The 22535-nt window shown below is 43.3% G+C and overlaps 2 protein-coding genes and 4 non-coding genes across 6 annotated transcripts; all 6 read left to right on the forward strand.

Moving 5' to 3' along the window:
* The first annotated feature begins 382 nt into the window (after nt 1-382).
* Nucleotides 383-22075, forward strand: LOC109883979 (transmembrane protein 19). Its single transcript, XM_031815649.1, has 8 exons — nt 383-610; nt 987-1137; nt 2324-2437; nt 10918-11055; nt 11582-11658; nt 11803-11980; nt 19210-19419; nt 21520-22075. Exons 2-8 carry the CDS (start codon nt 1008-1010, stop codon nt 21678-21680), a joined length of 1008 nt encoding a protein of 335 aa, XP_031671509.1. The 5' UTR covers nt 383-610; nt 987-1007; the 3' UTR covers nt 21681-22075.
* Nucleotides 3351-5817, forward strand: LOC109887465 (12-(S)-hydroxy-5,8,10,14-eicosatetraenoic acid receptor-like). The gene has a single exon (XM_020478838.2). The coding sequence runs from the start codon at nt 3733-3735 to the stop codon at nt 4690-4692; it is 960 nt and encodes a 319-aa protein (XP_020334427.1). The 5' UTR covers nt 3351-3732; the 3' UTR covers nt 4693-5817.
* trnak-cuu (transfer RNA lysine (anticodon CUU)) lies at nt 16690-16762 on the forward strand. Its single transcript has one exon. It is a non-coding gene; the product is annotated as a tRNA-Lys (tRNA).
* On the forward strand, nt 17466-17538 carry trnak-cuu (transfer RNA lysine (anticodon CUU)). The gene has a single exon. It is a non-coding gene; the product is annotated as a tRNA-Lys (tRNA).
* On the forward strand, nt 18347-18419 carry trnak-cuu (transfer RNA lysine (anticodon CUU)). Its single transcript has one exon. It is a non-coding gene; the product is annotated as a tRNA-Lys (tRNA).
* trnak-cuu (transfer RNA lysine (anticodon CUU)) lies at nt 18987-19059 on the forward strand. The gene has a single exon. It is a non-coding gene; the product is annotated as a tRNA-Lys (tRNA).
* Nucleotides 22076-22535: the final 460 nt, after the last annotated feature.

Consider the following 22535-nt stretch of genomic DNA (forward strand, 5'->3'; position numbering starts at 1 on the left):
TGGTTGATACACGAGGCCCCTGAAATTCATGATGTTTAAATGTATGTAAGTAATACATGGATATCCTAATAGTGAGAAGAAAAAAAAACACATTAACGCGGAATAATATATTTGATTTTGTATTTATTACTCAAACGTATTGATGGATTTGTGTTTGGTGAATCATTTATTTTTGTGAAATATGAAGTTTTAATCTGACAGATTAGCGGAAGTACGCATGTATTTCTTTAAATCCACATCCGGTTCTCAGTCAACAATGAAAGTGAACTGCTGGGGAAATCATAAGGGAATGTAGTATTTCATTATGTATTACGGTGTAGAAAATTGGGTAGGATTTCGACTTTCCCTGTCTTTGGTCCACACTCCAGTCCAGTTGGTGGCGGTAATGCACCTTAAAGTTGGTTTCCAACCGCCATATAAAATCCACAGAAGATGAACAACGAGTCCTGTGTTTTGAAATCTGACTCCGCTACAGGACTGTGACAGCTGTGAATCCTTTCATCTCGCTAAGTTATCTTATAGGGAGAGACAAGTTACATTAACTAGTTATATTGGCACTTCCCCACAATGGCAGAAGCAGGATACAAAGCCATGGCTTCGGCTACTTCAGGTGCAACCTTTACCCCACTTTCCGACTTATTAGCTTGCTAGATAGCTGCTAGTTCCACACCAGTAGACAGCTAACGTTAGCTAGCTAGTTGGCTAGCGACTTATGACGCTGTCCGGTCAGTCTTACGTTTTTAGGAGTAATGGCTTGGTCCTACCTAGCCTGGGCAGCTGTTAGTTGGTTTATGATGGAGATCCATAAAGCCCACCAGCCGCTGCCCAGACTAGCCTGGTCCGAGGTCTGCCTGGTGTGTCAATGTGCCCACAGGAGTTGGCAAGACAGTACAAACAGACCTTGGACCAGGCTACTAACTTTCCCCTGTAAGCCTTCTGTCATATAACTAAACAAGTGCCCAAGGTAATGTCGATGACTTCCACAGGTTCTATTCACTTCTTCCACAATGATTTTTGAGGATGAGATACAAATGAAAGAATACCTCAAGATGATGACTGATATGATCGTGTTGTGTGCCACCCTGGCCATCTCTCTCTTCTTCTGGATCATTTCCATCACAGCCAGCACATATTATGGTAAGAGACACCTGCGTGCGTGGACATGCTCACACACACACCTTGTCAGTTATGTCCAGTGTTTTCCCATTGTGGGTTATAAAATGCTTGTTAACCCTTTAAAATAATAATAAATGTTCTGCATAAATGTGCTCTAAAATGTCATCTGATCTTCATCTAAGTCCTACTCCTAATAATAGGTCAAGTTCATCTGATTTAAACAAATAACACAAAAACAATTGTCCTTTTGAATTTCTTTATTGAGAAAATTGATCCAACATTACATTTATTTGTGGGGGAAAAAAGTATGTAAATCTCTAGATTAATGAGCTCAAAGTGGATTAAAGTAGTCAAACGTTTAGTATTTGGTCCCATATAGAAGATGTTTCAGAACACTTCTAAATTAATCTTGATAGTGCCATGATTAAGAAAAAAACACGAATGAATCATGAATACGGATGAGTGAGAAGTTTAGAGGCTGCAAAACATGCTCTCACCGTTACCCATAAGAGGGGAGAACATGATTTGTTGCAGAAATAGAGACAATGCTAAAGAGTGCAAACTTTCTCTCAACACTATATAAGCAAGATGGGCCCCCCTTCCTAGCTCTGTTGCTCCCTCCCTTCCTAGCTCTGTTGCTCCCCCCCCCCTTCCTAGCTCTGTTGCTCCCCCCCCTACCTAGCTCTGTTGCTCTCCCCCCCCTTCCTAGCTCTGTTGCTCTCCCCCCCTTCCTAGCTCTGTTGCTCTCCCCCCCTTCCTAGCTCTGTTGCTCTCCCCCCCTTCCTAGCTCTGTTGCCCCCCCCCTCCTAGCTCTGTTGCCCCCCCCCTTCCTAGCTCTGTTGCCCCCCCCTTCCTAGCTCTGTTGCCCCCCCCTTCCTAGCTCTGTTGCCCCCCCCCCCCCCTTCCTAGCTCTGTTGCTTCCCCCCTTCCTAGCTCTGTTGCTTCCCCCCTTCCTAGCTCTGTTGCTCCCCCCTTCCTAGCTCTGTTGCTCCCCCTTCCTAGCTCTGTTGCCCCCCCTCCCCCCGCCGCTGCCTAGTTCTGTTGCCCCCCCTGCCTAAAAAAGAGAGGCTTCTATTCACCTCATTCCAGAATATAGACAAGGAGAGATGGTTTCAGTAGTAGATGTTTGTTAAAGAGGATGAAGCACGACTTCATGAAACACTGATTATTAGCTAGAGCTATAACCTAATTCAATGCGTCATTCCAGGCACTCTCCAGCCGGTGTCTCCGTGGCGATGGTTGTTCTCCATCCTGGTTCCTCTGACTCTCACCACACGGGCCCTGAAGAAGAGGAGTCTGGACCACAGCGGAGCCCTGGGAGGTAAACAAACAATAGAACATAAATCAATGAATCAAAATAAAAACCTTCCTGCTCAGGAGGTATTCTATGACTTTCAGCGGAAGAACTGCCTGTGTCTTCACCTTGTAGTTCTGTGTGTTTAATCAATCAAAACGTGTTATGACAGCCTCACCTACATGTTAATTCCCACGGATGTGTTGTGCAACCAGAAGCACCGCCCCGGCACTTACTTAGGCCTACTTCATGTAGGAATTCAGCAGGGAGAATATGTAGCGAATGGAAAAAGATCACTTTTATATACAGATATTTCAGTTAACCAGGCAAGTCAGTTAAGAAAAACATATTATTTACAATGATGGCCTAGGGACAGTGGGTTAACTGCCTTGTTCAGGGGAACAGTGGGTTAACTGCCTTGTTCAGGGGGACAGTGGGTTAACTGCCTTGTTCAGGGGAACAGTGGGTTAACTGCCTTGTTCAGGGGAACAGTGGGTTAACTGCCTTGTTCAGGGGAACAGTGGGTTAACTGCCTTGTTCAGGGGAACAGTGGGTTAACTGCCTTGTTCAGGGGAACAGTGGGTTAACTGCCTTGTTCAGGGGAACAGTGGGTTAACTGCCTTGTTCAGGGGAACAGTGGGTTAACTGCCTTGTTCAGGGGAACAGTGGGTTTACTGCCTTGTTCAGGGGAACAGTGGGTTTACTGCCTTGTTCAGGGGAACAGTGGGTTTACTGCCTTGTTCAGGGGAACAGTGGGTTTACTGCCTTGTTCAGGGGAACAGTGGGTTTACTGCCTTGTTCAGGGGAACAGTGGGTTTACTGCCTTGTTCAGGGGAACAGTGGGTTTACTGCCTTGTTCAGGGGAACAGTGGGTTTACTGCCTTGTCAGCTCGGGGATTCGATCCAGCAACCTTTCGGTTACTGGCCCAACGCTCTAACCACTAGGCTCCCTGCCGCCCCAATATGACAAATATGGGGAAAAAATAGTTGTTGTGTGTTGATGCAATGTCTTCCACTATATTCTCAATCCCTCGTGGGACCAACTGCTTATCTATTGGTCCTGTGGTGACTCGCCTACTCAGGAATGGAAGGTGCTCAACCAACAAGTCTGAACAGTTTACAACGGCTGCCTGGGGGGGAATTACTTCCAGACTGAAGTACAGTCCTTCAGTTTCACCAGGTCTGCACACGGAATAAGAGCTTCTCTTCCCTTAAACAGACTCACTAGGCGTGGAGGACTCTGGAGGACTGCTTTTCCTTAAGGATTCGGACAGGATCAGACTTTGACTGTAAAAAGGGGACAGGTTTTGCCAGTTCATATTATGGAAGAGGATCTTCTGAACGATAACTGCACAGCAGATAATCTGCCCTTGTATACATTCTACGCCTCTGTGATGATTGTGGAGTTCACCCTGGCTCTGCCTCTTAACCTCTCAGTGCTCTACCTCTTCATCTTCAAGCTGGAGTTCTGGAAACTGAACTCCAACAACCTTTTCCTGTTCAATCTCGTGTTGGCTGACCTCCTTCTGCTAGGCTGTTTGCCAGTGAACGCCTACAATTTTCTTCGCGGAGAGCGGCAGAGTGTGGACGGAAAGATCTGCAAAGCCATGCTCTTCATGCTGTTTCTGAACCGAGGCGCCAGTATCGGCTTCCTGGCTGTGATTTCACTCGATCGCTACTTCAACGTGGTTCATCCTGGGAACAAGGACTTTGTCCTCAAAAAGTCCCCTCATATATCTGTCTTCATCTGGCTAGTACTGCTTCCTTTGACGATCCCCACCATGCTGAAGACCGGCTGCTGTAGCAGTCATGGGGACATCACTGACACTCTGAGAGAGGTTGTGTTTTTCACCCAGATTCTCATCCCTTTCTTTGTGTTGGTGTACTGCACGGTCCGCATTGTCAACAGACTTAAAAAGAAGACAGTAGGTGACAGGACCAAGCTGCGTCGAGCAGTGTTTCTGGTCACCTCTGTCATGCTGCTCTTTTCTTTCTGTTTCCTGCCTTGTACCATCGCTAGAATTGTTCTGTTGATTGTCAGAGCCATGGATTTAGAGAATGCTAAGAATATAGCTGTTCAGGTCTATGATGGTTTCATAGTTTTTTCCCACATGGACTGTCTAGTGGACCCAATTGTGTACTGTTTAAGCAGCACTAAGTTCAAACACCTCTACCTGACAACGTATTGCCCCTGTCTACTGAGAAACAACGCAGAAATGGTTGAAAGAACAAACCCGACACGAACCAACTTAAATCTAAAACGCAACAACAACACACTGTAGCTAGTAGTCTAAAACGCAACAACAACACACTGTAGCTAGTAGGTAATGATACTTCTGGGTGTGGGCGTGGTTGTGGGTGTGGTCGTGGGCGTGGCCACAGTTTTTAAAGAGTTTCTTGTGGTTATACACTTTCATGGGGCTGAGAATTTTTTGGTATTTAAAAAAAAAAAGAAATAAGAGAATTTCCTGCAATTCTACACATTTTACCATGGCTTATGTCATATAACTGAAACTTTGTTAAAACAAGTCTATTGGGGCCCCATGCCAGGACATTTTTTTAAAACATTTTAGATTCTCTCTGACTGTCTAGTTTTTTATTTTGGTGATGGTTAGTTCTCAAAGATGATCTTATTTCAAAAGATATCGCTCCGTTTATCTTTTCTACATACTTTCTATCTGGTTTTAGTCGTTTTAAGTTCACACTGAAAAGGTTTTTTACCATGTTCATCTGTTTTGATGTGGCAGCCCGCCGCTGCTAAATGAGTATAGGGGAAGCACTGGCATGTTCATCTGTTTTGATGTGGCAGCCCGCCGCTGCTAAATGAGTATAGGGGAAGCACTGGCATGTTCATCTGTTTTGATGTGGCAGCCCGCCGCTGCTAAATGAATATAGGGGAAGCACTTGCATGTTCAGCTTCTGTTTGCCAAATCAGACTGTGATTCAATACTGGTTTCTGTTATGATCAGTCATCGGGTTCGTTCACCTGTGATATCATCATGTTAAACAGATCATCATGATGCTGTTACTAATTGTCTGTGTCAAATAAATATTCTCCTCAAATGATGCTCCCATAAAAATGATTGTTACGACTACTACTACTACCACCAAGACAACAACAGCTGATAGGAGCTACCCCCTCTTCCCTTGGAGAGGTAAGACCACATTATATACTACTACTACCACCAAGACAACAACATCTGATAGGAGCTACCCCCTCTTCCCTTGGAGAGGTAAGACCACATTATATACTACTACTAGTACTACAACAGCTGATAGGAGCTACCCCCTCTTCCCTTGGAGAGGTAAGACCACATTACAGTTGAAGTCGGAAGTTTACGTACACTTAGGTTGGAGTCATTAAAACTCATTTTTCAACCACTTCACACAATTCTTGTTAACAAACTATGGCAAGTCATTTAGGACATCTACTTTGTGCCTGACACAAGTCCTTTTTTCAACATTTGTTTACAGACAGATTATTTCACTTATAATTCACTGTATAATTCACTGTAATTCCAGTGGGTCAGAAGTTTATATACACAGTTGAGTGTGCCTTTAAACAGCTTGGAAAATTCCAGAAAATGATGTCATGGCTTTAGAAGCTTCTGATAGGCTAATTGACGTCATTTGAGTCGATTGGAGGTGTACCTGTGGATGTACCTTCACGCCTGAAGGTACCACGTTCATGTGTACAAACAATAGTATGCAAGTATAAACACCATGGGACCACGCAGCCGTCATACCGCTCAGGAAGGAGACGCGTTGTGTCTCCTAGAGATGAACGTACTTTGGTGCGAAACGTGCAAATCAATCCCAGAACAACATCTCAGGACATCAGTCAGTTAAAGCTTGGTTGCAAATGGACAATGACCCCAAGCATACTTCCAAATTATTGTCAGGATTAAATGTCAGGAATTGGGAAAAACTGAGTTTAAATCTATTTGGCTAAAGTGTATGTAAACTTCTGACTTCAACTGTATTTACTACTAGTACTACCACTACTACTAGTACTACCACTACTACTACAACTACAACAGCTGATAGGAATCTATATGTACTGTCTGATAATATTCAGTCTCTATATATCTACTGTATAATACTATTCAGTATCTACAGTGCACTCAAAGTATTCAGACCCCTTGATTTTCCAAATTTTTGTTACTTTACAGCCTTATTCTAAAATGGGTTAAATCGTTTTTTTCCCCCCTCAATCTACAAACACAATACCTCATGACATCACAATAACCCCATAATGACATCACAATAACCCATAATGACATCACAATACCACAGAACCTTTACTGAGTACTTTGTTAAAGCTTTGGCAGCGATAACAGCCTGAAGACTTCTTGGGTATGATGCTTAAAGCTTTGACAGCGATAACAGCCTAGAGTCTTCTTGGGTATGATGCTTAAAGCTTTGGCAGCGATAACAGCCTAGAGTCTTGTTGGGTATGATGCTTAAAGCTTTGACAGCGATAACAGCCTAGAGTCTTCTTGGGTATGATGCTTAAAGCTTTGGCAGCGATAACAGCCTGAAGACTTCTTGGGTATGATGCTTAAAGCTTTAACAGCGATAACAGCCTAGAGTCTTGTTGGGTATGATGCTTAAAGCTTTAACAGCGATAACAGCCTAGAGTCTTGTTGGGTATGATGCTCCAAGCTTGTTACAGCTTTGACAGCGATAACAGCCTAGAGTCTTGTTGGGTATGATGCTCCAAGCTTAAAGCTTTGACAGCGATAACAGCCTAGAGTCTTGTTGGGTATGATGCTCCAAGCTTAAAGCTTTGACAGCGATAACAGCCTAGAGTCTTGTTGGGTATGATGCTTAAAGCTTTGGCAGCGATAACAGCCTGAAGACTTCTTGGGTATGATGCTCCAAGCTTGTTACAGCTTTAACAGCGATAACAGCCTAGAGTCTTGTTGGGTATGATGCTCCAAGCTTTAACAGCGATAACATCCTAGAGTCTTGTTGGGTATGATGCTCCAAGCTTTAACAGCGATAACATCCTAGAGTCTTGTTGGGTATGATGCTCCAAGCTTTGGCAGCGATAACATCCTAGAGTCTTGTTGGGTATGATGCTCCAAGCTTAAAGCTTTAACAGCGATAACAGCCTAGAGTCTTGTTGGGTATGATGCTCCAAGCTTAAAGCTTTAACAGCGATAACAGCCTAGAGTCTTGTTGGGTATGATGCTTAAAGCTTTGGCAGCGATAACAGCCTAGAGTCTTGTTGGGTATGATGCTCCAAGCTTTAACAGCGATAACAGCCTAGAGTCTTGTTGGGTATGATGCTCTAAGCTTTGGCAGCGATAACATCCTAGAGTCTTGTTGGGTATGATGCTTAAAGCTTTGGCAGCGATAACATCCTGAAGACTTCTTGGGTATGATGCTCCAAGCTTGTTACAGCTTTGACAGCGATAACAGCCTGAAGACTTCTTGGGTATGATGCTCCAAGCTTGGCACACCTGTATTTGAGGAGTTTCTCCCATTTTTCTTTTTCTCTGCAAGTGTGCCTTGAATTCTAAATAAATCACCAACCGTGTCACCAGTAACGCACCATCACACCTCCTCCTCCATGCATCACGTGGGAACCACACATGCAGAGATCATCTGTTCACCTCCTCCTCCATGCATCACGTGGGAACCACACATGCAGAGATCATCTGTTCACCTCCTCCTCCATGCATCACGTGGGAACCACACATGCAGAGATCATCTGTTCACCTCCTCCTCCATGCATCACGTGGGAACCACACATGCAGAGATCATCTGTTCACCTCCTCCTCCATGCATCACGTGGGAACCACACATGCAGAGATCATCTGTTCACCTCCTCCTCCATGCATCACGTGGGAACCACACATGCAGAGATCATCTGTTCACCTACTCTGCGTCTCATAAAGACACGGTGGTTGGACCCAAACATCTCAAATTTGGACTCTTCAGACCAAAGGACCGATTTCCACCGTTCTAATGTCCATTGCTTGTGTTTCTTGGCCCAAGCAAGTCTCTTCCTCTTATTGGTGTCCTTTAGTAGTTGTTTCTTTGCAGCAATTTGACCATGAAGGCCTGATTCACACTGTTGATGTGTCTTTTACTTAAACTCTGAAGCATTTATTTGGGATGCAATTTCTGAGGCTGGTAACTCTAATGCACTTATCCTCTGCAGCAGAGGTAACTCTGGGTCTTCCTTTCCTGTGGCGGTCCTCATGAGAGCCAGTTTCATCATAGCGCTTGGTTTTTCAACTGCGCTTGAAAAAACGTTAAAAGTTCTTGACATTTTCCAGGTTGACTGACCTTCATGTCTTAAAGTAACGATGGACTGTCATTTTAATTGGCTCAAAGGCATTAACAAGAAAATGAATTACAAACATTAACTTTTTAACAAGGTACACCTGTTAATTGAAATGGATTCCAGGTGACTCCCTCATGAAGCTGGTTGAGAGAATGCCAAGCGTGTGCAAAGCTGTCATCAAAGCAAAGTGTGGCTACTTTGAAGAATCTCAAATATAAAACCATATTTTGATTTAACACGTTTTTTGGTTACTACATGATTCCATATGTATTATTTCATAGTCTTTCGGCTGGTACTGCATCATACTATTTTGGACATGCTTTGTTGGTGATGAAACAAACAGGACAATGTTCAAATGTTTCCACATTCCACACAGTTATTTTGCATATGGAATACCAACCAAATAAAGATTGATTTGATAAAGTGAATGATTTTGTAGCAGGCAGCATGGAAACATCAAGCAGAAACTGAGCAGAAATGTTTTAAAACATTAATGATATTTTTTAAGGATGTTAAATCTTCCTAATTTTTTAAATAATATATATATATTGATCCATCAAATCTCAAACTCACCCAACAAATTATTAGGGGAAAAAACGATTATTAAAGAGGTACTTTGGGGTTTTGGTAATGAGGCTCTTTGATGTACTTCTCCAGAGTCGGATGACTTCATACCATTTTTATGTCTCCGTGTCCAGTATGAGGGAAGTTACATGTAGTTTTGTGAGCCAACGCTAACTAGCATCACCCATATACTTCAAAGCAATGTGCTATCTACATCTTAACTTCCTTTTATACTGGACATGGAGACATAATGTTATCCGAGAGTTCATCGGACTCCGGGGAAGTACATAAAGGGTAGTATCAGTTTAACCTTAGGAGTCTCTTTGTGTTTTAATGATAGTATTAATTCTAAGATGCATTCCACACAGTTCCAGCAACCCCAGGCGTATGAGAAGAGGGGTTTCCCCTGATATAAGTCACACCAGGCCATCAGCAGTCCTCGTGATCTGGATCTGAGAGGAATTAATTAGTCACCATTCTTTTAATCAGGGTCTGTGCTGAATCACATTATTCAACTGACTAAAGCAGTTTATTTATGTACTAATTGGTACATTCCACAGCAGAATAGGCCATAAATATGTTTGGTATAACAGATTGTTCTGCCAATTCTCACATAGAAACTGTGAGGAATGTTATTTTGCCATTTTGTATCCCAAACTAGTTTTAAGAAAATCATGAGGGAAGTGTTAATTTTAGGCTCTTTTTAAAACTTATCCATGCCTCCTGTAAGACCCTATGACCCTTGAACCGTACATGATACAGACAACATCTTGGAGTCAATATACTCAGTGTCCTCTCAAATATGGAGTACATCTAGATTCAGAAATAAATATTATCACATTTACTTTACCCAACATAACAAAAATATGGATATTAATTCAACAATATACTCCTCAAAGTGGGTTCTCTGGTACTTTTGAAGATATAACCCATTTTATACATAGAAATGTGCATTATAGGTAATTGCCCAATGACATGATTGCACATTCAGCAAATCACCAGCAGGGGGAGTTTAAAGAGAACATCCATTTCCCCCCATTCACTGTGTTGGTGTTCATAAAATGTACCATAACTTAAATCAGCAGAGAGCCCACTCTGGTAATGTGATGTATTTGTAGAGTATATTGTCACAAACAATGTCTTTTAAAATGAACTAAATCAAAGAAAAGTTACTTTTCAGATATTCATATGAATATTTAATGTTGAATAAATGAATGTAAAAAAAAAATATATATATATATATATATATATAATAATAACAAATCAAGACATACTCCATATGGCACACTATAAGGAGTATATTGACAACAAGATGTCTGTATCGTGTACAGTTCACAGATCATAGGGTCTTACAGGAGGCATATATACAGTAGGTCTAGAAGGGCATAAAATGGCCATTTTCATCATGATTTTCTCAAACATACCGAGAGTAGAGGTTCTGTAGTACCTTTCTGATAAGGTAGTTAGACCTAGTTTGTAACCTGGTCCCAGATCTGTTAGAGCCGGCTCCCGTGGCTGTTGTTACGTCAAACAAACACGTGGTCATAACAACAGCCCAAAGAGTTGGCTATAAACAAGTACAAACAGATCTGGGATCAGGTAAGAGTTGTATTGTTTTCATGCTTTTGTTCCCTGTCCCCTACAGCCCTGCTGGTCGGCTTCATCCTCACCATGGCCAACATGAGTTTCTTCTCTGCTCTGCTGGCTTTCTTCATCACTTCCTCCAAGCTGACACGCTGGAAAGAAGACGTCAAGAAGAAACTAGACTCTGACTATAAAGAAGGTAACGAGTTACAGCGGCTAGGCCAGCGGCTAGGCCAGCGGCTAGGCCAGCGGCTAGGCCAGCGGCTAGGCTAAATGACTCTCAAGAGATAGTCAGGCCACACTCCAGTAAGCAACAGCCTGCTACTGGATTGCATAGTCTGCCTCAGTCAGTAATATCTGGTTTAAAAATGTTTTAAAAAACACCTGTGTAAGTTATTTGTCCTTAAAGGGATAGTTCAACTGTTTTGAAGTGTATCTTATTTAACAAGGAAACCCGCCCCCAGGGAAGTCAAACCCGCCCCCAGGGAAGTCAAACCCGCCCCCAGGGAAGTCAAACCCACCCCCAGGGAAGTCAAACCCACCCCCAGGGAAGTCAAACCCACCCCCAGGGAAGTCAAACCCACCCCCAGGGAAGTCAAACCCACCCCCAGGGAAGTCAAACCCACCCCCAGGGAAGTCAAACCCACCCCCAGGGAAGTCAAAAAGGAAGTGAAACATTTTGGAGGTGAACTATCATTCTAATGTGCGTCCCCTTTGCCCTCCAGGTGGTCAGAGGAACTGGGTGCAGGTGTTCTGTAACGGTGGTGTCCCCACAGAGCTGGCGCTGCTCTATATGATCGAGGTCAATCAATCAATCAATTAATCAATCAATCAATCAATGAATTATATATTTGAATACACATAACCGCTGCCTCAGCCAAGTGAGCCGACCACATCTGTCACTCATCTGAGGTTATTTCCTTTGTGTGGTCTTGGTTCTAATCAGGTGGGTCCAGGGGAGATGCCGGTGGACTTTGGGAAGCAGTACTCCGCCTCCTGGATGTGTCTGTCTCTGCTGGGGGCCTTGGCCTGCTCTACGGGGGACACCTGGGCTTCAGAGGTGGGGCCCGTCCTCAGTCAGACCAAACCCCGCCTCATCACCTCCTGGAGAGAGGTCCCTACAGGTACACACACACCTGGGCATCAGGGGTGAGGCCCGCCCTCAGTCAGACCAAACCCAGGCTCATCACCTACGTAAAGGGTGTGTGTGTGTGTGTGTCAAATCAAATTTTCTTCTCGACTGTATGTAATGAAACCTAAGATGACCTGGGGTACTAATGTAAGAAATAACACGTAAACAAAAAAAAAATGCATAGTTTCCTAGGAACGCGAAGCGAGGCGGCCATCTCTGTCGGCGCCGGAAGTACGTGTGTGTGTGAACTACTGTTTAAAAGTTTGGGGGTCACTTTTTTTTGTTCCATTTAATATAACATCAAACTGATCAGAAATACAGTGTAGACATTGTTAATGTTGTAAATGACTATAGTAGCTGGAATATCTACATAGGCCCATTATCAGCAACAATCACTCCTGTGTTCTAATGGCACGTTGTGTTAGCTAATCCAAGTTTATAATTTTAAAAGGCTAATTGATCATTAAAACTATTTTGCAATTATGTTGGCACAGCTGAAAACTGTTGTGCTGATTTTAAAGAAGCAATACAGCTGGCTTTCTTTAGACTAGTTGAGTATCTGGAGCATCAGCATTTGTGGATTTGATTACGGACTCAAAATGGCCAAAAACAAAGACCTTTCTTCTGAAACTCTTCAGTCTATTCTTGTTCTGAGAAATGAAGGCTATTCCATGAGAGAAATTGCCAAGAAACTGAAGATCTCGTACAACGCTGTGTACTCATCCCTTCACAGAACAGCGCAAACTGGCTCTAACCAGAATAGAAAGAGGCGTTGGAGGCCCCGGTGCACATCTGAGCAAGAGGACAAGTACATTAGTGTGTCTAGTTTGATAAACGGACGCCTCAAGTCCTCAACTGGCAGCTTCATTAAATAGTACCCGCAGAACACCTGCCTGATGCTGGCCTTCTAGGCAGAGTTCCTCTGTCCAGTCTCAACATCAACAGTGAAGAAGCGACTCCGGGATGCTGGCCTTCTAGGCAGAGTTCCTCTGTCCAGTCTCAACATCAACAGTGAAGAGGAGACATTGGGATGCTGGCCTTCTAGGCAGAGTTCCTCTGTCCAGTCTCAACATCAACAGTGAAGAAGCGACTCCGGGATGCTGGCCTTCTAGGCAGAGTTCCTCTGTCCAGTCTCAACATCAACAGTGAAGAGGAGACATTTGGATTCTGGCCTTCTAGGCAGAGTTCCTCTGTCCAGTCTCAACATCAACAGTGAAGAGGCGACTCCGGGATTCTGGCCTTCTAGGCAGAGTTCCTCTGTCCAGTCTCAACATCAACAGTGAAGAGGCGACTCCGGGATTCTGGCCTTCTAGACAGAGTTCCTCTGTCCAGTCTCAACATCAACAGTGAAGAGGAGACATTTGGATTCTGGCCTTCTAGGCAGAGTTCCTCTGTCCAGTCTCAACATCAACAGTGAAGAGGAGACATTTGGATTCTGGCCTTCTAGGCAGAGTTCCTCTGTCCAGTCTCAACATCAACAGTGAAGAGGAGACATTTGGATTCTGGCCTTCTAGGCAGAGTTCCTCTGTCCAGTCTCAACATCAACAGTGAAGAGGCGACTCCGGGATTCTGGCCTTCTAGGCAGAGTTCCTCTGTCCAGTCTCAACATCAACAGTGAAGAGGCGACTCCGGGATTCTGGCCTTCTAGACAGAGTTCCTCTGTCCAGTCTCAACATCAACAGTGAAGAGGAGACATTTGGATTCTGGCCTTCTAGGCAGAGTTCCTCTGTCCAGTCTCAACATCAACAGTGAAGAGGAGACATTTGGATTCTGGCCTTCTAGGCAGAGTTCCTCTGTCCAGTCTCAACGTCAACAGTGAAGAGGCGACTCCGGGATGCTGGCCTTCTAGGCAGAGTTCCTCTGTCCAGTCTCAACATAAACAGTGAAGAGGAGACTCCGGGATGCTGGCCTTCTAGGCAGAGTTCCTCTGTCCAGTCTCAACATCAACAGTGAAGAGGCGACTCCGGGATGCTGGCCTTCTAGGCAGAGTTCCTCTGTCCAGTCTCAACATCAACAGTGAAGAGGCGACTCCGGGATGCTGGCCTTCTAGGCAGAGTTCCTCTGTCCAGTCTCAACATCAACAGTGAAGAGGCGACTCCGGGATGCTGGCCTTCTAGGCAGAGTTCCTCTGTCCAGTCTCAACGTCAACAGTGAAGAGGAGACTCCGGGATGCTGGCCTTCTAGGCAGAGTTCCTCTGTCCAGTCTCAACGTCAACAGTGAAGAGGAGACTCCGGGATGCTGGCCTTCTAGGCAGAGTTCCTCTGTCCAGTCTCAACATCAACAGTGAAGAGGCGACTCCGGGATTCTGGCCTTCTAGGCAGAGTTCCTCTGTCCAGTCTCAACGTCAACAGTGAAGAGGCGACTCCGGGATTCTGGCCTTCTAGGCAGAGTTCCTCTGTCCAGTCTCAACGTCAACAGTGAAGAGGAGACTCCGGGATTCTGGCCTTCTAGGCAGAGTTGCGAAAAAGAAAGCCATATCTCAGACTGGCCAAATAAATAAAATATTAAGATGGGAAAAAGAACACATTCTTTTTTATTTCTTTTGCCAGTCTGAGATATGCCGATGTAGATATTACATTTAAAAAATCTGCCGTTCCCAGCTACTATAGTCATTTACAACATTAACCATGTCTACACTGTATTTCTGATCAATTTGATGTTATTTTAATGGACAAAAATATGTGCTTTTCTTTCAAAAACAAGGACCTTTCTAAGTGACCCCAAACTTTTGAAAGGTAGTGTATTTATGTAATGTAAGAATGTGGACACCGACTCATTCCAGGGTTTTCTTCATTTTTACTGTTTTCTACATTGTAGAATAAGTGAAGACAAACTATGAAATAACACACATGGAATCATGTAGTGTTAAACAAATGAAAAATATATTTCATATTTGAGATTCTTCAAAGTAGCCACACTTTGCTTTGATGACAGCTTTGCACACGCTTGGTATTCTCTCAACCAGCTTCATGAGGTTGTCACCTGGAATGCATTTCAATTGCCAGGTGTCCCTTGATAATTTGTGGAATTTCTTTCCTTCTTAATGCGTTTGAGCCAATCAGTTGTGTTTTGAAAAGGAAGATAGCCCTAGTATACTGAAGACAGCCCTAGTATACTGAAGACAGCCCTAGTATACTGAAGACAGCCCTAGTATACTGAAGACAGCCCTAGTATACTGAAGACAGCCCTAGTATACTGAAGACAGCCCTAGTATACTGAAGACAGCCCTAGTATACTGAAGACAGCCCTAGTATACTGAAGACAGCCCTAGTATACTGAAGACAGCCCTAGTATACTGAAGACAGCCCTAGTATACTGAAGACAGCCCTAGTATACTGAAGACAGCCCTAGTATACTGAAGATAGCCCTATTTGGTATAAGACTTAAGTCCATATTATGGCAGGAACAGCTCAAGTAAGCAAAGAGGAACAACAGTCCATCATTACTTTAAGACAGGAAGGTCAGTCAATCTGTAAAATATCATGAACTTTGAAAGTTTCTTCCTGTGCGGTCGCAAAAACCACCAAGCGCTACGATGAAACTGGCTCTCCTGAGGACCGCCACAGGAAAGGAAGACCCAGAGGTATCTCTGCTGCAGAGGATAAGTTCATTAGAGTTAACTGGCTCTCATGAGGACCGCCACAGGAAAGGAAGACCCAGAGGTACCTCTGCTGCAGAGGATAAGTTCATTAGAGTTAACTGGCTCTCATGAGGACCGCCACAGGAAAGGAAGACCCAGGGGTACCTCTGCTGCAGAGGATAAGTTCATTGGAGTTAACTGGCTCTCCTGAGGACCGCCACAGGAAAGGAAGACCCAGAGGTATCTCTGCTGCAGAGGATAAGTTCATTAGAGTTAACTGGCTCTCATGAGGACCGCCACAGGAAAGGAAGACCCAGAGGTACCTCTGCTGCAGAGGATAAGTTCATTAGAGTTAACTGGCTCTCATGAGGACCGCCACAGGAAAGGAAGACCCAGAGGTATCTCTGCTGCAGAGGATAAGTTCATTAGAGTTAACTGGCTCTCATGAGGACCGCCACAGGAAAGGAAGACCCAGAGGTACCTCTGCTGCAGAGGATAAGTTCATTAGAGTTAACTGGCTCTCATGAGGACCGCCACAGGAAAGGAAGACCCAGAGGTATCTCTGCTGCAGAGGATAAGTTCATTAGAGTTAACTGGCTCTCATGAGGACCGCCACAGGAAAGGAAGACCCAGAGGTACCTCTGCTGCAGAGGATAAGTTCATTGGAGTTAACTGGCTCTCATGAGGACCGCCACAGGAAAGGAAGACCCAGAGGTATCTCTGCTGCAGAGGATAAGTTCATTAGAGTTAACTGCACTTCAGATTGCAGCCCAAATAAATGTTTCACAGAGTTCAAATAACAGACACATCTCAACATCAACTGTTCAGAGGAGATGCGTGAATCAGGCCTTCGTGGTCGAATTGCTGCAAAGAAACCACTACTAAAAAGGACACCAATAAGAAGAAGAGACTTGCTTGGGCCAAGAAATACGATTAATCAACCTGGTCTGACAGTTATTACATGTTGGTGTGTTATTTACCAACCTGGTCTGACAGTTATTACATGTTGGTGTGTTATTTCCCAACCTGGACTGACAGTTATTACATGTTGGGCTGGGGTTATTTACCAACCTGGTCTGACAGTTGTGTTATTTTGGGATGTTGTGGATTGTATCTCCAAGCCCGGCTAGCTCAGTCGGTAGAGCATGAGACTCTTAATCTCAGGGTCGTGGGTTCGAGCCCCACGTTGGGCGCTAACCTTTTGATTTAAAAGCCTTTCTTCTGATAAATGCGAGCAAATCAGATTGTATTATTTGTGTTTGTGTGATATGATACACAGTACCAGTCAAACGTTTACTCACTTACTCATTCAAGGGTTTATTTTGAATACATTTACTACTATTTCTCCATACCTGTTTTTGCGTTGTCATTATGGGGTATTATGTGTAGATTGCTGAGGGTGTTTTATTTAATCCATTAGAGAATAATGCTTTAAGGTAACACATTTGGGGGAAAACCAAGGGGTCTGAATACTTTTTGAAGGCACTTGTATATAAGCAATGAGTAATGACTAAACTAATGTTTATAATGGTGTTTTTATGCTTTGTCATGGTTTTGTCCAATCACAAGTGGAGGATCAGGGTATAGGACAGGATCAAAGGTCATGCCATGCTGCCATGAAGCTTGTTAACCGGAAGTTAAAGGATTTCTGCATGTTCAGGCTACGTCTGGTAGGCTCTGTCTCTCAACAGGGGGAATCATGAGACATTTTGGACCATGGCTTTCAGCCCCACACTTTGTCTAAGTCCAAATGGAACAAATACCCTGGTCAAAAGTAGTGCACTATATAGGGAATAGCGTGCCATTTGAGTTGCAGACTGTATGTAGAAAGAAGGTAATTACGTTTGAGATTTGTTGGTTGTGTTATTTTGGGATGTTGTGGAATATGTCTCCAAGCCCGGCCTAGCTCAGTCGGTAGAGCATGAGACTCTTAATCTCAGGGTCGTGGGTTCGAGCCCCACGTTTGGCGCTGACCTTTTGATTTGAAAGCCTTTCTTCTGATAAATGCGAGCAATAGATCTGAATGAATGAAATATTCTTATTAATGACTTTTTTCTTTACATAGTTGAATGTGCTGACAACAAAATCACACAAAAATGATCAATGGAAATCAAATTTTTCAACCCATGGAGGTCTGGATTTGGAGTCACACTCAAAATTATTACATGTTGGGCTGGTGTGTTATTTCCCAACCTGGTCTAACAGTTATTACATGTTGGGCTGGGGTTATTTACCAACCTGGTCTGATAGTTATTACATGTTGGTGTGTTATTTACCAACCTGGTCTGATAGTTATTACATGTTGGTGTGTTATTTACCAACCTGGTCTGACAGTTATTACATGTTGGTGTGTTATTTACCAACCTGGTCTGACAGTTATTACATGTTGGTGTGTCATTTACCAACCTGGCCTGACAGTTATTACATGTTGTGTTGGTGTGTTATTTACCAACCTGGTCTGACAGTTATTACATGTTGTGTTGGTGTGTTATTTACCAACCTGGTCTGACAGTTATTACATGTTGTGTTGGTGTGTTATTTACCAACCTGGTCTGACAGTTATTACATGTTGTGTTGGTGTGTTATTTACCAACCTGGTCTGACAGTTATTACATGTTGTGTTGGTGTGTTATTTACCAACCTGGTCTGACAGTTATTACATGTTGTGTTGGTGTGTTATTTACCAACCTGGTCTGACAGTTATTACATGTTGGTGTGTTATTTCCCAACCTGGTCTGACAGTTGTTATTTTGGGATGTTGTGGATTGTATCTCCAAGCCCGGCTAGCTCAGTCGGTAGAGCATGAGACTCTTAATCTCAGGGTCGTGGGTTCGAGCCCCACGTTGGGCGCTAAAACTTTTGATTCGAAAGCCTTTCTTCTGATAAATGTGTAAGCAAATCAAATGTAATTTGTCACATGCTCAGATTACAACAGATAGACCTTACATTGAAATGCTTCCTGACAAGGTCTTAACCAACAATGCAGATCAACAAATAGAGTTAAGAAAATATTAACTAAATATAACTAAAGTAAAAAAGGAAATAAAATGTAACCTTAAATAACGAGGCTATATACAGGGGCACCGGTTCGTCAGACACGAGAGGCTTGGTTGCAAAGAAAGTCAATAATCTGTTGACTGACTGTTCAGTCAACAACTTTTCACATTGAGTTAGAGAATAAAAGACTGTGGGTGAAATGTAAAAAGGGGACAGGGTTGGAGTCAGTTCATTGAAATGTAATGTAAACCATGTCTATCTATTGGCAGTGCATCTCCACTAACAATTATTCACAGTGTTGCGTAAAAAGAGCCTAACAGTAACTGACTGTGGCAGGTGATGTGAAAACTAGAAGGGGGGGGCGGGGTTCCTGACTCATTTTGACATTCCTATGTGCTGGGGAATTCCAGCTACCCTCAGGCCCGGCTAGCTCAGTCGGTAGAGCATGAGACTCTTAATCTCAGGGTCGTGGGTTCGAGCCCCACGTTGGGCGGATGTGTTTTGCGTTGAGACAGACTTTGACGTAGATCCATTAATCACTTCCTGTAGTGTAGTCTTGCTGCATCCTGTTCCTAACAATGCTCCTTCCCATGAGACTAGTGAAACAACATGTTGTAAATGGTGTTAACTGTTCTTTTCACAGGGACCAATGGAGGAGTGACCCCAGTGGGTCTACTGGCTAGCTTCCTGGGGGGCCTGGCAGTGGGCGTGGCTTACTATATCTCTCAGATCCTATTGGTCCGTGACCTGCACCTGGCTGATCCCCAGTGGCCAATCATAATCTATGGAGCCATGGCTGGCCTAATGGGGTCCATGTTGGACTCTGTCCTGGGAGCACACTGGCAGTACTCAGGTGGGTCTGTCAACGATGAGTTATTAATGTGTTATTATCAGGGATTAGTTATGTTATTATCAGGGATTAGATAATTATGTTATTATCAGGGATTAGATAATCACGTTATTATCAGGGATTAGTTATTCACATTATCGTCAGGGATTAGATAATCACGTTATTATCAGGGATTCGTTATTCACATTATCGCCAGGGATTAGATAATCGCGTTATTATCAGGGATTAGTTATTCACATTATCGTCAGGGATTAGATAATCACGTTATCATCAGGGATTAGATAATCACGTTATCATCAGGGATTAGATATTCACGTTATCATCAGGGATTAGATATTCACGTTATCATCAGGGATTAGATATTCACGTTATCATCAGGGATTAGATATTCACGTTATCATCAGGGATTAGATATTCACGTTATCATCAGGGATTAGATATTCACGTTATCATCAGGGATTAGATATTCACGTTATCATCAGGGATTAGATATTCACGTTATCATCAGGGATTAGATATTCACGTTATCATCAGGGATTAGATATTCACGTTATCATCAGGGATTAGATATTCACGTTATCATCAGGGATTAGATATTCACGTTATCATCAGGGATTAGATATTCACGTTATCATCAGGGATTAGATAATCACGTTATCATCAGGGATTAGATATTCACGTTATTATCAGGGAAAAGTATAAATAACTAACTTCAGATATAGATTAGATACTGTGCATTCAGACCCCTCATCTTTTTTTCACATTTTGTTATGTTACAGCCTTATTCTAAAATAGATTTTTTTTAAGTCAATCTACACACAATGCCCCATAATGACAAAGCAAAAACTGTTTTGTAGAAATTTGAGCAAATATATAAAAAAATAATAATATATAATTTACATAAATATTCAGACCCTTTACTCAGTACTTTGTTGAAGCACCTTTGGCAGCGATTACAGCCTTGATTGTTCTGGGGTATGACGCTACAAGCTTGGCACACCTGTATTTGGGAGTTTCTCACATTATTCTCTGCAGATCCTCTCAAGTGCTGTCAGGTTGGATGGGGAGCGTCACTGCACAGCTATTTTTTAGGTCTCCAGAGATGTTCGATCAGGTTCAAGTCCGGGCTCTGGCTGGGCCACTAAAGGACACTCAGAGACTTGTCCCGAAGCCATGATGTCTTGGCTGTGTGCTTAGGGTCATTGTCCTATTGGAAGGTGAAATTTGGCCCCAGTCTGAGGTCCTGAGTGCTCTGGAGAAGGTTTTCATCAAGGATCTCTCTGTACATTGCTCCGTTCATCTTTCCCTTGATCCTGACTAGTCTCCCAGTCCCTGCCGCTGAAAAACATCCCCACAGCATGATGCTGCCACCACTATGCTGCTGGTGCCAGGTTTCCTCCAGATGTGACGCTTGGCATTCAGGCCAAAGAGTTCAATCTTGGTTTCATCAGACCAGAGAATCTGGATTGTCATGGTACCCTTCCCCAGATCTGTGCCTTGACACAATCCTGTCTCTGAGCTCTACGGACAATTACCATGACCGTGTGGCTTGGTTTTTGCTCTGACATGCATTGTTAACTGTGCATTGTTAACAATGCATGTTGTTAACTTTTATATAGACAGGTGTGTTCCTTTCCAAATCATGTCCAATCAATTGAATTTACCAGATGTGGACTCCAATCAAGTTGTAGAAACTATGTCAAGGATGATTAATGGAAACAGGATTAATCTGAGCTCAATTTCGAGTCTCATAGCAAATAAGGTATCTGTTTATTTTTTTATACATTTGCAAAAATGTCTAAAAACCTGTTTTCACTTTGTCGTTATGGGGTATTGTGTGTAGATATATATTCTTCTTCATTTAATCCATTTTAGAATATGGCTGAAACAAAATGTGGAAAAGGTCAAGGGGTCTGAATAATGTCTGAATGCACTGTATATGTTATTAATTTATTTGGATAAAAATGATTGATAGATGTTTGATATCCAAGTATTAGCAGGTGCTTGAAGTGTCTTTCTTGAATTTAAAACATTGCAGTCATTTAAAAAATAAAAAGAAGTCTTCTCCACTCTTACGGCTGTATGATGTCTCTTCTTCCCCAGGTTACGACGTAAGCCTCGGAAAGGTTGTCAACTATGCGTCTGTGACAACTAAGCGGATATGTGGGAAGCCTATCCTGGACAACAATGGCGTTAACCTCTTCTCTTCCATCATTGTAGCTCTGGTACTTCCTGGTGTTGCGTGGAGCTTCTGGCCTCACTAGGAAAGGAACTTGCTTCCCTGATTTTTGTATTTTGTCCAAAAAAAAGAATGTTTTGCTTGTTGTATTGAAGTCTAGTGTTTTATACTTTACCTAGTATGGTGTAGCTTGCTGTCTAAGGAAATAGAGTTACCATGCTACAACTAACCTTTACAACTCTGTTTGTCTTTATGGTAATACATTTGTTGATCTTAGTTTAATCATCGAGATTTCAGTTGTTTCCTAAAATGCATTAAGTGCATGGACGATAGGAGATTCATTTTTTGTTGGTTTGATTGATTGAATATTTTGCTAAACTTGTTGTAATATTCTTGAATAGGCCTACACCCTACACTAGAGAAGGCATGAGGGGAGAGAAGTGAAGGGGTGAGAGAAGCCTACACCCTACACTAGAGAAGGCATGAGGGGAGAGAAGTGAAGGGGTGAGAGAAGCCTACATCCTACACTAGAGAAGGGGTGAGAGAAGCCTACACCCTACACTAGAGAAGGGGTGGAGTAGGGGTGAGAGAAGCCTACACCCTACACTAGAGAAGGGATGGGGAAGGGGTGAGAGAAGCCTACACCCTACACTAGAGAAGGGGTGGAGTAGGGGTGAGAGAAGCCTACACCCTACACTAGAGAAGGGATGGGGTAGGGGTGAGAGAAGCCTACACCCTACACTAGAGAAGGGATGGGGTAGGGGTGAGAGAAGTCTACACCCTACACTAGAGAAGGGGTGGGGTAGGGGTGAGAGAAGCCTACACCCTACACTAGAGAAGGGATGGGGTAGGGGTGAGAGAAGCCTACACCCTACACTAGAGAAGGGGTGAGAGAAGTCTACACCCTACACTAGAGAAGGGGTGGAGTAGGGGTGAGAGA

Source organism: Oncorhynchus kisutch, unplaced genomic scaffold, assembly GCF_002021735.2.
Source record: "Oncorhynchus kisutch isolate 150728-3 unplaced genomic scaffold, Okis_V2 Okis09a-Okis19a_hom, whole genome shotgun sequence".
Taxonomy (NCBI): Eukaryota; Metazoa; Chordata; class Actinopteri; order Salmoniformes; family Salmonidae; genus Oncorhynchus; species Oncorhynchus kisutch.

What these genes read in the sequence shown, in the direction of transcription:
- LOC109883979 (XM_031815649.1), top strand. Translation starts at nt 1,008, where the DNA reads ATGATTTTTGAGGATGAGATACAAATGAAAGAATACCTCAAGATGATG. An exon ending in CACAGCCAGCACATATTATG is followed by an intron (nt 1,138 to 2,323) that starts GTAAGAGACACC and finishes GCGTCATTCCAG; the next exon opens with GCACTCTCCAGCCGGTGTCT. An exon ending in AGCACACTGGCAGTACTCAG is followed by an intron (nt 19,420 to 21,519) that starts GTGGGTCTGTCA and finishes CTTCTTCCCCAG; the next exon opens with GTTACGACGTAAGCCTCGGA.
- LOC109887465 (XM_020478838.2), top strand. Translation starts at nt 3,733, where the DNA reads ATGGAAGAGGATCTTCTGAACGATAACTGCACAGCAGATAATCTGCCC.